Below are 12,183 nucleotides of genomic sequence, written 5' to 3'. Positions count from 1 at the left end.
CACAATTAAACCAGTAATGTTATAAGCCTTTCAACATCAAGGCAAGAAGAGAATGCATGTAAATGTAAGAATTATCTCAAGACACACTCACCACATAATCTGATAGAAAACTTTACACTAGAAGCCAAATAGCTCATATGAAAAATACAGCAGAGTATAAAATTTCTCTTACAATACAACTAAAAGGCAAGCAATCATCACAGAAACATTCAAAGTCATCAAGCATTGTGATGAGAATTCCATAGAACTGAAAGTTTAAAAAATTACATTAAAAGGAGACACCAAGTATTTCAAAAACCTCTGTTTTATTTGTACAGAGTAAAATACATCATATAGCGAACATTGTTTTCCACCCATAATCTAAAGCCATTAGTAAGTGTTTTCTTTTCACCAAATATCCTGGCCAGAAGCACAGACAATGGAAATGAGAATGCTAATTAGTCTCTCTCTGCCAGAGCTACAAGGTGCACATCAATCTCTGCTTCTGTAAGGATCCTGAAAGAACAAAAAGAAATCTTAAATAGCTTAAATGATTCTTCCCCTTAAGCTCCAATATTATAACCTAGTATCTACACAAATAAGTTTTATACAATGTATCTTTCAGCCCTTTAAAGCCCTGCTGCCAGGGCCACAGGCCAACATTCCAATTCTTTTTGAAAAATAAAGGAAGAATCGAAGGCACTAGAAAGCAAAGAGGTAACAAATGGTAGAAAAAGAACAGGTAATTCCTCATGAGTAATATATTTGCAAGCTGGGACCTGGTGAGAAGAATGGGTATGGTAATTAGTATGATTACTCCAAGGGGGACACAGGTTTTCATAGCCTTATCCCTCTGCTACCGGACATACGACCGGTAAATGAAGTTTGGCAGAAAGCTAGCACTTGACCCTTGAACAGCAGTAGAAAAGGGGTAATGCAGCTGCTGCATGCTTTCTCAAAAATGCTAGGCTATTCTGTTGTCCTAAACACACACCACCAAATTCAAAACCACCCATCATCACCATATCAAGTTGAAACACATTAGGATGCACTCAAAAGACTGCACCTGTAGGACCCAAAGGTTTGAACCTCTCTCCAATCCCCACCTACCAAGTACCTAGACTAAAGCAGCAGAGGACTTTTCTTTCCCACCTAGCTGTTCCTCTCTTTCTTTTTTTTTTTTTTAAAATAAAAAAAAAGTAATGAGAGACTAAGGCAGAAATAACCGAACTCCTCTGCAGCAAGCTAGCCTTAACTAACTTTTAGGTAAGACATACCTGGAGGGTCCTTTTGCATTAACAATAAAAACCCAAAACTTTTCTCCCACATTTCATGCATACTTCTGCAGCTATACATTGTGTTGAGAAGGCTGTCAAGGACACTGTATCTGATTGCAGGAAGATTTCCAGTTGTTGTCTTGATAGATTGACCAAGTAATCTTGCTGCACACAGCGTGCTGCACTCAGATTCAGGAAATAACGGGGGAGGGAGGAAATTGCAGGAGTCTTGCTTTCATGCTAGGTGGGAATGCAGTGTACTCAGAAAATAAAAGTTCAGCCAGTTCCAAATCACTGCAGTGATTTTTAAATCCAGGATCTTTTAATCTTGTCGAATTTAAATACAGTATTTCAGATCATACAAATTCATAATCTATTAACCATATACTGGAGATGTTAAAAACTGCTACAATTACAAGATGAGCAAGAGTCATTTAAAGATCCATTTCAAAAAAGATTTAAAAAATTAAGAGACTTGCAAAATTTTCCCTAATATAAAACAGACTTTACTGCATTAGTTGCCATGACTATGATTTGGAAGTGGACTCCAGATACTAGCACAAAGGAAAATTTTTATTCTTTTAAGCACGAAAAATCATCTAGACCAGATGTAACTACATTTTAATCATCACATAAAGCAATACCCTTTTAAGAAACAAAAGACAACACTTTTCTGTATTGGATCCCTTTCAACATTTTAAACATGGTTTAAAACATTTTAAAACTGGTTAAGGTACTATTTTTTTCTAAACAGTGTCTTTTACCCCTACATATTTTGAAGAGTTACAAGTGAAAAAAAAAAACCTCCAAAACTTCAACTTCTGACATTTATATCTTTTTCTTGATTTACCGTTACACAAGAAGTTAAAACTTATCAGAGAAAAAACTTACTAGCACGTAACAGAGAAACACACTCCAAGATTTATCAACACTGACCACTTACCTGAATTTAGGATTTTCCACTGTAACTACACCAACTTCTATTTCTGAAGGTTTGAAATCAATGGATAGTACAGTAGACAGGCATGTTATTGCTGTCTGAAAGATGACAAAAGAAACCTATCATTAAACAGAAAGCACTAAGGCTTTTTTTTTTTTAAATAGACATAGCATTAACAACTACCCTTCCTTCTAGTTTTAAGTTATTTCCTTCCACCTCAAAACCTCAGCTGAAAAGTTTCAAATAGTTTCCCCTTGTTACAGAATACAGTCCCTCTCTGGTCCTCTCCCTAAAAAGCCCAATCTACAAAAAACAAAGGGACATGTAATTTTCATAGCTGAAAAAAACACAACAAAGCCAAAACTTTTTATCATGCAAAAATTAAAACCCCAGGTTCCAAGGTCAGAACATGTTTCATTAGTGGCAAAAGAGACAGACATCATCATTACAGTCCAAGATTACTCAAAGCACTTGTCACTTGCATAGCTTCCATTTTGGCATTTCTTCTGGTAATTAAAATTACGTTGGCTGTTTTTAAAAGCTGCATTTCATCATGGCTTAACTTATTTTTTTTCCACCCTAATCATCACCTTTTTAAAAGGTCTTCTTTGCAGCCTCACTCATACTTAACCCTGCAGTAGGGTCATAATAACGCTAAAGATGAATTCCTAAAATTATGATTGAGCACAAAAAGAAGTTCCATAAAACAGCTATGTAGCCAAATTCTTATCCAATCAGTTATTTTCACATGCTGGCATTTAATTCTGATCAGTAATGTGTTAGGAAGTGTAGAACATCAGACAAGACTTTTCTAAAGTTTATTTTCAGTATGTTGATAATACATTGATTCTGCAATAATTCTATAAGACTATATAGATGTCTTATCAGAAGACTGCCAAGATGTAAAAAAACCCACCCAAACAAACAAACAAAAAACCCCACCCAACAAGAAAACCCAAAACTCTTACCCATGGAGCATTACCTCTAAGGCACCACAAGCTTTTAAAAAAAAAGCTTGCGCGCTGTGTGTGCGTGCGTGTGTGTGACAGACTTGCTTCTCCCTGTCACTGCCGACTTTTAGAGTAACAGTGTCTGATCTACATTCACAACCTCAGCATTTTAACAAAGACAACAGAAAGGTATAGAAGCGCATCCAGGATTTGACTGGTAGATTAATTACCAATTAAGTATTTGCACCATACCATGGAAGTTTTATGAATTAAAAACAAGGATATGAAAAGACTGTTTCATCTACCTCCAAGTGCTCAACTAAGAGACATGCACAGTATAATCAAGCAGTGATAGAAAAATACATTTAACATGAAAATTATTTAGCCAGGATAAAAAAGGGTCTCTGAGGGAATTTCAAGTACATTCAATTTCAGTATGCTATGATTATTCAACCCTCTCAGGATCTTCTCTTTAAAGGAATCACATACTAAGGAAATCAGTACTTATTAAGATACACATATAAAACTTATTAATTTATGCTGAAGAACTTTCCGTTTAAATGGTACTTCCATGATAAGGTAGACTTCAGAAGTAACTTAGCTGTAGGTCTGAATCTGCATAGCGTTCACATGGATCTTAATACAATACTCTGTTTAACAATCTTACAGAGCGGTCAATTTCTCAGGTTATTATTCCTCATTTCACCTGCTGATCTTGTGATGCAGGAAACACAACATTATGATTCTAAGAACAAGGCCTGGCAGCAGAAACAGGTGGGCCATGGAAGAGGAATGTTTAGACAGATCTGTACAGTGTAAGTGAAAAAGTAAGGATGATTACAAAATAAGTTAATTGACCTATATTATAAATAGGATACATTTTTATAATGGGCCTTGAACAACAGTTTTCACAGTAGGCATAACAACTGGTGCTATATTTACTAAACTGACAGACAAGCACTACCCTGTCCTGTTTGAAATGCATTCTAACATGAAGGTTGTTTTAAGTGCCACTAAAAGAAAATTGTACCGGTATCCCCAGAATCAAGCACTGTAGTAAGCAACCACCAGCTACAGTGGGATTGCTACAATTACAAGTTCTGCTTCAGCTAATGTAAAGCAGAAAAAGCAAATTAGATGACTATTTAAACACCTGCAAAATAAAAACATTTTCTGGTTGGAATAGCTATACTTGCTCTGGCAGCAATTCAGAACTGTAAGAAAACAGGAAATGCCTAACTGCATTCCTCTATATCACAAGCCTGCATACACCATATTCATTAAAAATACTTTAACAAATCTTTATTTCCCTCTGCTGGCCTACCTCTACTGTTTGTTCGTATGTCCAATCAAATTTCTTCTTTACTTTCTTTTCAAGAAAACTGGTTGACTCTGTCTGTTTAACTCCTGCAGCTGTGGCCTTGAATCCACAATAGTAACCTGCTGGATCACACTTGTATACCTGAGGGCCGTGTTCTTCATCAATACCAATCAAAATCATACCTTGAAGAGAAAATTTGTTAATTTATTTCTTTCCCCAATTTTAGCAATTTCATTCAACTGAAGAATAGAATTGATACTCCTCTCCCGTGAAACACGTGCATGCACAGCACTACACTTTCAGGAACCAGTCCAATACCTAGAGCTGGGATTTCCTCTATCTCTAATTCGCCATTTCTTACCAGCATCTCATTACCAGGTGCGCAACTCAGTTTAGTGCAGACTAAATTTCTATCATTCCCAAAGGCGGCTACTCATTAAATATAGAAACATTTTTGCCATGCTCAGAGTGTAAAGAACCACAAAGTCAGGAAATAAAAAAGTTTAATCCCGATACAAAGTTAACCCAGCCACAACTCACTTCCTATGTATTGTATAACACTTTAAAAGTGTAAACAATAGTTCTATTAACATGTGCCTTTTACCAGAAAGCAACTCTGCAAATACGTTGAAATTAATGGAAATATTAAAAGATCAACTTTAGATTTCTCAACTGTAATCCTGAAAAGCACTGCATTACATCCCTTTTCCTCTTTTCTTTAAAGGAAAAAAAAAAAAAATGAAATGAAATGTGGAAATAGCAGAACATAAAACTGAGTCTTTGAAGTTGGGCTTTCACGTTGAACCGACTTCAAGTAACACAAACTGGTCACATCGCTGAAATGCATCTGTGTTCACCCACATTTCTAGATTTACAGTTGTATAGTCTCAATATGCATATTAAAAATAACTCGAAAGCAATACTGGCAAAAAACCCCAAAGCCAAAACAGAACAAGGTCAAGGTTTTAAATCATTTTCTCTTTACACTTGCATAACTCTTAACTAGTAGTTATAGCTGATAAGCTTCTGAGCAGCTATTACTACAACAGAAAAAAAAATTTCCCATTATCTTTTCAAAAAAAGTTAAGGAAAGTTAAGAAAAATACATTTTTATTCATGTATTAAAAAAGAAAAATCACTTTCCAGTAGTATCAAGGCATGGGAAATGCCAAGGGAAGAAAGAAACAATCATTCCTGAACATTACAAGCATACAAGCATTGGAAAATTGCCCCATCATGGAAACTGTGGTGCAACCCTGAATGTTACTTCTTTAGTGAGAAGTGCTAGTGCCTACTATGATTACGAGAAGTGATTCATCAATTCTGAAACTATTCTCCTTAAAAGAAAAAAAAAAAAAAGGCAAACAAAAAGAAACCCAGATAGAATGTTTAATGAAAAAGTAATTGAGTAAACATTAAGTCTTTTATCTCAGTTCCCGGATGGCCTAACAGTATGGTTATAATTTGCTCAAGAGAAATTTTTCAAGAGAAAAAACAAGTCAGAACCAGCCTCAGAACACAGAGATGACCAGGAATATCTGCAAAAAACAACTTCATACACATCTTTTTTTACCTAAGCTGCATTTGCTGTTATAAAACAAGACTGGTACAGAAATGCTTGCAAGTGAAATATTTTTAAGTGCTACTTCTCTACTTTATATGTATCACAGTTAAGTTAAGAGCAAAAATTATGCACGTTTTTGTCCTATACATACTACTTAGATAAAAAAGCCACAAAATCTGCACAGGCATAACTGCACTCTCCGTATGTCTGTTTTAACAGTGATATTTACCCAGATACAGACACTGGTAAAAAGAGCATCTCCCATTCACAGACATCACTGTGCAGTGCAAACAGACTAGGCCACAAAAACTAAGGTGAAATAGTATCACACGTTTTAAAGATTCAAATGCTGAGTCAATGGTAAAATCATGGCTCCAATTCAAGACTTGCAACACTGCGCTCTCATTTGGCTGTTCATCACTCTTACTCCTTCAGTTACATCCATACCTCACACAATTTGAAAATGGGTGACAATTTCTTATACTTGAAGTTGCAAACTTAGACAAGAAACAGAAAAGATGAATTTAATACACTATACTTACAACAACCAAGAGGCCTCATTTCAGCATTTTGCGTATAGACCTGAGAAATATCTGCAATCCTTTTACACAGCATATCCACAGGGATGTCATAGCCATACTTGTACTTCCAGTTAGCAGCCTCATAGCGGGCTCTCTGCACCTGAGATCTGCTGTCAGCTAGACAAAAAGAACATTAATTTCACTGAACACGTACCACGTTTATTCCTAGCATTGCTTGAGAATGCAAATTCCAGGCCCAACTTTAAGTTGTCTTTAAATATACACATCAGAACTAGACAAGTTTGCCAAAACCAGACTGAGTGGAACAAATCTGCTAGGGCACTTATTTGTTTTATGTGATGCAAAGCTGGCGAACTACATAAAAAATCTGGCACACTTCAGATACTTAAAAAGATGGTGAATTAAATACCTGTCATTCCTGTCATCACACAGCCAATATTTTCAGTAATTCTGAATAAATGAGTCACTGTGTTGGAATCCAATAACTTGTCCTAAAGAGGAAATAGAAATAATCTAATAGAAATCACCGTCCTTCAAGTACAAAGAAAAGATAGACTCTGGATGTTCTCGTATCTACAGAAGAGCCCCAAAGAATCAACTAACAGCTAAAAATTGTCTTTCAGGCTCTCCACTATTTACTGCTATAGGCATGCGAAGGAAGAAAGAGGAAAATAGGGAAGATAAAAAACTACAATATCTGGAAAAGGATGAAAGCTTGAGCATGACCAACATCAAAGTCCTTCTCCCTCTGATGAAACTTTGAGAACACACATACAAAAACTTGTGCTTTCATTGCATGCTGTCCTTCAAACACAAAAGTTTTCCCCCTTGTCAACAATACATCACCACTGTGCTGAAACACTCATGAAAATCTGTTCTGCATGCTATTGGTATAACATTTTCTGAGTAGGAATTAAAGAAATCGGGAAACTGATTATGGACAGCTCAGCCCTTACAAGCCAGAGCAATGCATGCATGCCAAAGTACAGCAGGACCAACTTCGTATTTTAGCTTTATCCCTTCGACAACTACAGAGAAAACCAGTATTACAGTACTTGGCGAGGAAACGTACAATTGAGCACTAAACAGAACTAGAACTTGCAATAAGCAGAACTATAATAAGATATTTGATTCAAACAGCAATATATGTCAATGCTGATAAATATAATACTGACGTTGCAAAGTCTCACCCCCACCTTTTTTCTCATCTCCTTCCAGCTTCCCCCTCAAAAACAGACTACTTACAGGTACTTTCTTCTGTGTTACAATTACTGCAGAATCTTTCCCACGAACAGCTACAGACGTAAGTCCGCCTTGGTTTATGGCCTTAAAAGCATATTCTAGAAAAATATGTAAAAGTTAATAAAAAACAATGTTAGAGATATTAGTACAAAAAACTCTGACACACCTCTCCCCAACACAGAAATCTCACCAAGTTCTGGCCTTTTTAATACTTTAATATTTGTGCAATATTTTGCGTCGTCACGTCTTTAGTACAATGCACACAAGAACTTTCTGACGGGAGTTAAGTCATTGACTCTCCACGAAACCACTATCACTGCTTCCTTCAAATATTTCCAATAGTTTGCCTTTTTTTCAGTTAGAATGCTTAACAGCAACAGAATTTGTTTTAAAACAAGAAGGCTGTTCTGCACTTGACCAAAATGGTCCAACCTTAACCTACAGTAACTGTAAATCCTTAAATAAGATTTTTTTAACATGCAGAGGTTTTGTATTTCAAGCATTATTATCACTGCAAGGAAGTAATTTTCTTTTGTAGATTTTAACTGATACAGGTGAAAACTGAAATGATGGACCAGGCACAGAAGATGGGTTTTAACCTTACTATCACATTTTCTGACTTGGCGTTCAAACACTGCAATGCTTTTATTAACTTTTTAAAATGAAACCTATGCACATGCCAATTATTCAGTTAAATGTAACGGATTAAGATTTACTTGATATGATCCATGAAATAAATTTCCCTTGATTAATGGTTTCAAAAGCCTCAAGAAAAACAACTTTAAAAAACATTTATCTGGCAACGTGTGATAAACATTCAGAACCTCCTAATATCTGGTTGGGAGAGGGAAGTTTCAGACACTAGCTAAATGTAGATTAATTTTTTGTTAGTTATGTGATTAAGACTGGAATTTAGAACATGTCTAACCAACAGCACAGCAAATTGCTAAAACTATCTTCTAAAATAACAGGAGCAAGAAACTCAGCTGTTTTAAAAGGTGCATTCAAATCTATGGAAGAGACTGCACAACAGGAGAGGAATAATCTGAAAATGAAAACACGCATCTTGCAAAACCAGGATCTTGATGTTCAATATGCTGAGCCAGTGTTGTGGAAGGGCTGATTGCCATGTATTTACGGCACTGTATTTATTACTCTTGGGCATCAGAACATTTACTGGTTACCCAAACATGCCATAAAGAATGTTCCTTCTTTCTCTCCGCTAAATGCACAACTTCACTCGTCTCTTCACTTACCTTCCCTGGGATGATCAGTGCTAGCCTGCAGCAAAGCACAGAACCCAGTGAGACATGAGCTAGCACTGTGCACAAACTGGTCATGTTTGAAGCCCCAGGCCAGGGTTCTGTCACACTTGTTTATTTATGTGTACAAATAGCTGAAGGAAGGGTGTAAAGAAGACGGACAGAGTCAGGCTCTTTTCAGTGGTGCCCAGTGACAGGACCAGGGGCAATGAGCACAAACTGAAACACAGGGGCGTCCGTCTGAACATCACTTTTTTACTGTGGGAGTGACCGACAGCTGTCACAGGTTGCCCAAAGAGGTTGTGGAGTCTCCCTCTTTGGAGATATTCAAAAGCTGTCTGGATCTGGTCCTGGGCAACCTGCTCTAGGTGGCCCTGCTTGAGCAAGGGGTTGGACCAGATGACCTCTAGAGGTTCCTTTCAACCTCAACCGTTCTGTGGTTCTGTGACATTTAGGTGGGAAGAGGAATAGGTGCCTTCGCAAACAGTTTTTGCTCACAAGTACTGACAACCAGGCTTCCTGAACTGCAGTCTCTTCTTGCCCTGTTCCTATTACCATCTGCAATACTCAGTTTTCAAAGAGACAAGCCAAAAAGTGTAGGGGCTCTTACAGGGCTCCAAATGCATATATTGCTAGTGATGTTTAAGTCTATTTTCTGCTATGCAAGTATTTCAGCAGTACTGCACACACATTCTTTCCGAAAACAGTGTTCCCTTGCTGTTCCCCAAATATGTCAGAACAATCAGAAATTTGAACATAATCATTTTCTTCACCTCTCAAAACTCCACTTAGATGAAACATCACTTCTGAAGACTGGAACTAATAGGTGGCAAGACAACACTGATACTCTGAAGGATTTTAACCACAGCAACAAGAAATATATATGAAATAACTGTTACTTTTCTAATATGAGATTACTTCAAAGGCACAAGAGCTTTTTGAACTTCGGAAGCAGAAGGCAGATCTAAGGCAAAGCACAGGCATTTCAGTCCAATATCACTACACTGGAAATCCCTGTTCAGTGTTTCCAGAAAATCTTCCAGAAAAACCTCATGTCTTAAGGCAGCCTTAAAGCAACACGTGTCCATACCCATCCGTTACAGCACCTAGTTGATCTGCATCCAGCACATGGACAAGGATGTACAGGACTGAAAAAGAATGAAAGAAAGAAAGAAAGAAGCTAGGTTCGGATATTTGACCACAAGCAAACAAGAGCTTTCGGACCATGCTGTGGCTAGATGCTGGCCAACAGAGACACTGGTGTGGCACCATGCCTGAGTTATCAGCCTGGCTGCGGGCAGAGTGAGCTCATACTTGCTTGAAGTTAACTATGCACACCTACGTATTTTTCTTCCCATAGCATATAGGTACTCAAAATATCTTTAAGACAGCTTCAGCTCTGTGCAGAGGCTCTCAAATACACATGCAGATACTTGATTCTAAGAGATGGGTAAAAGATACAGAACTACTGCACATTTCTCACACTTTAACCTAATGGTTGAATATACTCAGGAGGTAGAAAACCAAGGCTCAGTTTCCTCTTTGCTACAGGATGCAGAAACCACTCCCAAAAAGTAGTACTGTAACAGAGAAACAGCCAGAAAGGTGATGTAGACCAACCAGCCTGTTTTAATGGCAACAGGTCAGAACCCATGACTCTTCCGTCACAGAGCCACTGACACCCTGTGTGAGGAACTGCTGTCCCTACCATCCATATGTATAAGGCTTACTACTACGCAAATTGCATACAAGCCTTATACACACTCCAGGTATAAGACAGCACCCATATGTAGGTATCTAGTACAAGTAACTTTCTACCTGCGTATAGACACCTACACACAGGCACTTTCCTAGTGGCTCCTTGGAGAAAGGACTGCTTGAGACTGGGCCGCCTGCCCATGAAGCCTATTCCACATAGCCTTCTTCCTGAGAAAAACTCAAGGGCAGAAACAAAAGAAACTACTGGCTACCATGGACAATTCATGCAGTCTGGTCCCAGCAACCTCCTTTCCTGGAGAACAGATAGATGTATGGGCACGCTGTGCAATGCACGTGCAGTGAAGCCACTGCAGCTGGGGAAGAGCCACTTCCAGTGGAAGATGGCATCGGGATGATGCTGCCAAAACAATTCATCTGGCCCTGTTGTGAGGATCCTGCAGGAGCACTCTCAATGAACTGTCCTGCCAGACTGCGAGCGGACTATGCTGTTATAGAGCGTTCTGCAGAAGGAGCACCATGAGGCTCTTCTGCAGAATCTGGTGCACTGTAAAAATAAGAATAAAAGATGCAGTGGCCTACAGAAGAAGATGAAGCTAGGCTTAATTGCAGAATGTTTTGGTAGGGCCTGTAGCAACAGGACAAGGAGTAATGGTTTTAAACTAAAAGAGGGTAGATTCAGGCTAGATAAAAGGAAGAAATTTTTTACAATGAGGGTGGTGAAACCTTGGACCAGGTTGCCAAGGGAGATAGTAGATGCCCCATCCTTGGACACATTCAAGGTCAGGTTGGACGGGGCTCTGAGCAACCTGATCTAGTTGAAGATGCCCCTGCTCATTGCAGCGGGGGTGGACTAGATGACCTTTAAAGGTCCCTTCCAACCCAAACTATTCTATGACTCTAAGCCTGGAAATAAAGGATCGTTGCTGCTATCTCACAGGCCATGATGTACAGAACACATGGCATTCAGGTGTAACAAGAGAAAGCACGGGTTACCTTCAAAAACTGACTTTGTTACTCTGGCATGCAGTGTTTGAGGCCGTTCAAGACCCACTTCAAACAGCTATTGTAGTTCTTAGATTCCAAAGCACAATACTCATAAGTTTGGCAAGATAAACTGAAAGAAACACTTCAGGGGGAATAAACAGCTTCTGGGTAACCGTTAGTCTGGTCTTCAAGCATCTGAAATCAAACACCGGGAAACCACAGGAAGTGCCTCCCCGTGGCAGGGGACACTGGAGGGGGCCTACCCTGGCTCTAAGCTTTCCTTATCTCATGGAGAATCCCTTTCCCAGGCCCCCACGCCGGTAGGACCGGGACCGCAGCTGCTCCAGGCTTCTCCCCGCACACCGCGGGACGAGGCACGGCGGGAACCGAGACTCCCCGGCCA

At 38.7% G+C, this 12,183-nt stretch overlaps 1 protein-coding gene across 2 annotated transcripts; it reads right to left on the bottom strand.

Moving 5' to 3' along the window:
• Positions 1-288: 288 nt before the first annotated feature.
• On the bottom strand, positions 289-7,910 carry PSMA6 (proteasome (prosome, macropain) subunit, alpha type, 6). Of its 2 annotated transcripts, XM_009581458.1 has the most exons (7): positions 7,819-7,910; positions 6,983-7,064; positions 6,574-6,729; positions 4,471-4,649; positions 2,200-2,294; positions 1,926-1,942; positions 354-481 (listed from the first exon to the last, which is right to left on the bottom strand). In XM_009581458.1, the coding sequence occupies exons 2-7, from the start codon at positions 6,996-6,998 to the stop codon at positions 438-440; spliced, it is 507 nt and encodes a 168-aa protein (XP_009579753.1). In that variant the 5' UTR covers positions 6,999-7,064; positions 7,819-7,910; the 3' UTR covers positions 354-437. The 2 variants fall into 2 exon arrangements, with proteins under 2 accessions (XP_009579754.1, XP_009579753.1); XM_009581459.1 differs by lacking the exon at positions 1,926-1,942 and having other exon boundaries at positions 289-495; positions 7,825-7,866.
• Between the last annotated feature and the right edge of the window lie 4,273 nt (positions 7,911-12,183).

Source organism: Fulmarus glacialis, unplaced genomic scaffold (genome assembly GCF_000690835.1).
Source record: "Fulmarus glacialis isolate BGI_N327 unplaced genomic scaffold, ASM69083v1 scaffold6867, whole genome shotgun sequence".
NCBI lineage: Eukaryota > Metazoa > Chordata > Aves > Procellariiformes > Procellariidae > Fulmarus > Fulmarus glacialis.
Note: the sequence above shows the minus strand (reverse complement) of the source record. Positions and strands in the feature narration are given on the sequence as shown.

Bases quoted from the DNA above. Each gene is read 5' to 3' on its own strand.
- PSMA6 (XM_009581458.1), bottom strand. The intron at 4,650-6,573 runs GTAAGTATAGTG...TTTCTCTTCAAG, and splicing joins AATGAGGCCTCTTGGTTGTT to GTATGATTTTGATTGGTATT. The intron at 2,295-4,470 runs GTAGGCCAGCAG...GTCATCTTTCAG, and splicing joins CATACGAACAAACAGTAGAG to ACAGCAATAACATGCCTGTC.